Genomic DNA, 2,003 nt, shown 5'->3' with positions numbered 1-2,003 from the left:
ACGACTATTATATATTCATACAGCTAAAGTCATTTATTAAATTTTTACTTGCACCACTACAAACATAAGATTACTATTCCATGATTAAAAGTGGCGCAAATCTTTAACCAAAAGCTATATTAGTGTATTTGTCTTCCTAGTATAATTACCATTTTAACATTACTTCTGCAAAATTCCCTTACCAAATGGAATCTACAACTGAATTTTTAAAAACTCTTTAGTAAAGATGCCCAAAAATCTACAAATTAAGTACTTGGATTTACATAAAATTCAAGAACTAGAGAGATAAAATACTGACAAAAATTATCAATTAGCATATATGTAAAACCCTCACATTTTATTCATAATTCTGATACTAATATACTCTTAAGGGTTTTTGCAAACTTGATCTTCTGTGCACCATAAACAAATCTTAAGAGACCAAACTCTTTGCAACTGTTCTCTTCCAGTTGTGGCTTACATACAGTTAGTCAAACTTAATCTGCTTTCATATATATTCCCCAAAAGACCTAATCTATGTCAGGGATGACACAATCTGGAGTGAAAACATTTGGAGTTGGTTACTATTTATTGAGTACTTTTTCCCTTCTGTTTCTATTTTTCCCAAGATTTTCTGTTTTACACACATACAACCAGAGCTCGTCTTTTCAGATAATAAGTGATCATTTTGTGCCAAAAGAAGTTTTGAACAAGTCTTCCCAATTTTGAAAGTTCAAAGTTTCAAAGAACAATCGTCATTTTTATAGCCTGTTTTCAATTTATCAAAGAGGAACTAACAGTCTTATCTTGTTGCTGAATATCACAAATGACAGGTCCTAACTGAGAAACTATCTTATTTTGGTTAAGTTCAACAATGAGTTCAGGTTATTTTCATAATTGATTTTCGTAAATGATTAACTATTAAAATTACTTTTACAAATGTGGAGCCAACTGTTTATCCTTAGGAGAAGGGAAATGGGAAGGAAGAGGCAAATGGAAAAGAGGCACAAGACGGTGGGCAGGGTACATAAAGCTATGCATTCAGTACATGATTTTGGTCACTTTTTTACAACATGGTAGTTAGTTTCTTATATATCTTTCATGAAGACTGTAATAAAAAACAGTGAAAAACTTATAAACTAAAGCAAATTTGATGAAACATTCATTTTCAAGTTTTCATAAATATATGCAATTCTAATTATGAAGTCTCTACAATCAATACATTTACATGTTTTCATAGACTAAGGTAATATACAAACTCAGGAATCTCCAGTTACACTTTTAGAGCTCTTAATTTTGCATAGATCTGCCATTATCTTCATAAATTTTCGGTGAAGCCACAAACAAAAGTACTTCAACTTTTGGAATCTACTCAAATTTTAAAGACAAAAAAATCAGCAGCAGTTCTGCAAAACAGAATGGATATCAACCCCTTACTTTCTTTTGCTTTTTGTGTCAGTTGTTTGAAAAATACTAGAAGCTGATGAGAGGTTTTCTATATATTGTCCACAAACTTGGTTTTCTGATTTTAGCTTCAGATTTTCTTGCTTAACTGCATCTACTCTTGCTGAGAGATCTTCAAGTGTGTATTCGAATTCCAACAATTGATTAATAAGCTGTGTTTTTTCCTCTAGTTCCACCTGATTTTCAGCATCAACAGCATCCATGTCAGCATTCATCATCTTGGGTAAAAAAAACTTTTGGGCCTCAGATACAAAACCCTTGATGAATGGTTTGCTGCTTGAGACACCAGGAGAGAGGAGGGAATTTGGGAGAAGACAGCTGAGACTGGAGCATAGGGACCAAAAGACACCAGCAGCTCTCCTTCTCTCAATGTGGTTTTCACTAGCATTTAACTAATAGCTAATGCTGTTGAGTGTCTTCTGACGTGCTTGTTGACCATTTGTGTATCTCCTCCGAGAAATGTCTGTTCAAGACTTTTGCCCATTTTTAAATTCAATTGTCTTTTTGTTGTTGAGTTGTCAATTTTCTTTATATATTCTAGATATTAAGCCAGTGGAGTG

The 2,003-nt window shown here is 33.0% G+C and overlaps 1 protein-coding gene across 2 annotated transcripts; it reads right to left on the bottom strand.

The window, feature by feature from the left end:
• Window positions 1-1,412: 1,412 nt before the first annotated feature.
• Window positions 1,413-1,705, bottom strand: LOC119528841 (short coiled-coil protein-like). Of its 2 annotated transcripts, XM_037829075.1 has the most exons (2): window positions 1,641-1,661; window positions 1,413-1,556 (listed from the first exon to the last, which is right to left on the bottom strand). In XM_037829075.1, the coding sequence occupies exons 1-2, from the start codon at window positions 1,659-1,661 to the stop codon at window positions 1,413-1,415; spliced, it is 165 nt and encodes a 54-aa protein (XP_037685003.1). The 2 variants fall into 2 exon arrangements, with proteins under 2 accessions (XP_037685003.1, XP_037685005.1); XM_037829077.1 differs by having other exon boundaries at window positions 1,413-1,705.
• Between the last annotated feature and the right edge of the window lie 298 nt (window positions 1,706-2,003).

This window comes from Choloepus didactylus, chromosome 3 (assembly GCF_015220235.1).
Source record: "Choloepus didactylus isolate mChoDid1 chromosome 3, mChoDid1.pri, whole genome shotgun sequence".
Classification (NCBI taxonomy): domain Eukaryota; kingdom Metazoa; phylum Chordata; class Mammalia; order Pilosa; family Megalonychidae; genus Choloepus; species Choloepus didactylus.
This window is presented reverse-complemented; position numbering and strand designations above follow the sequence as displayed.

Coding starts and splice junctions, on each gene's coding strand:
- LOC119528841 (XM_037829077.1), bottom strand. CDS start 1,661: ATGATGAATGCTGACATGGATGCTGTTGATGCTGAAAATCAGGTGGAA.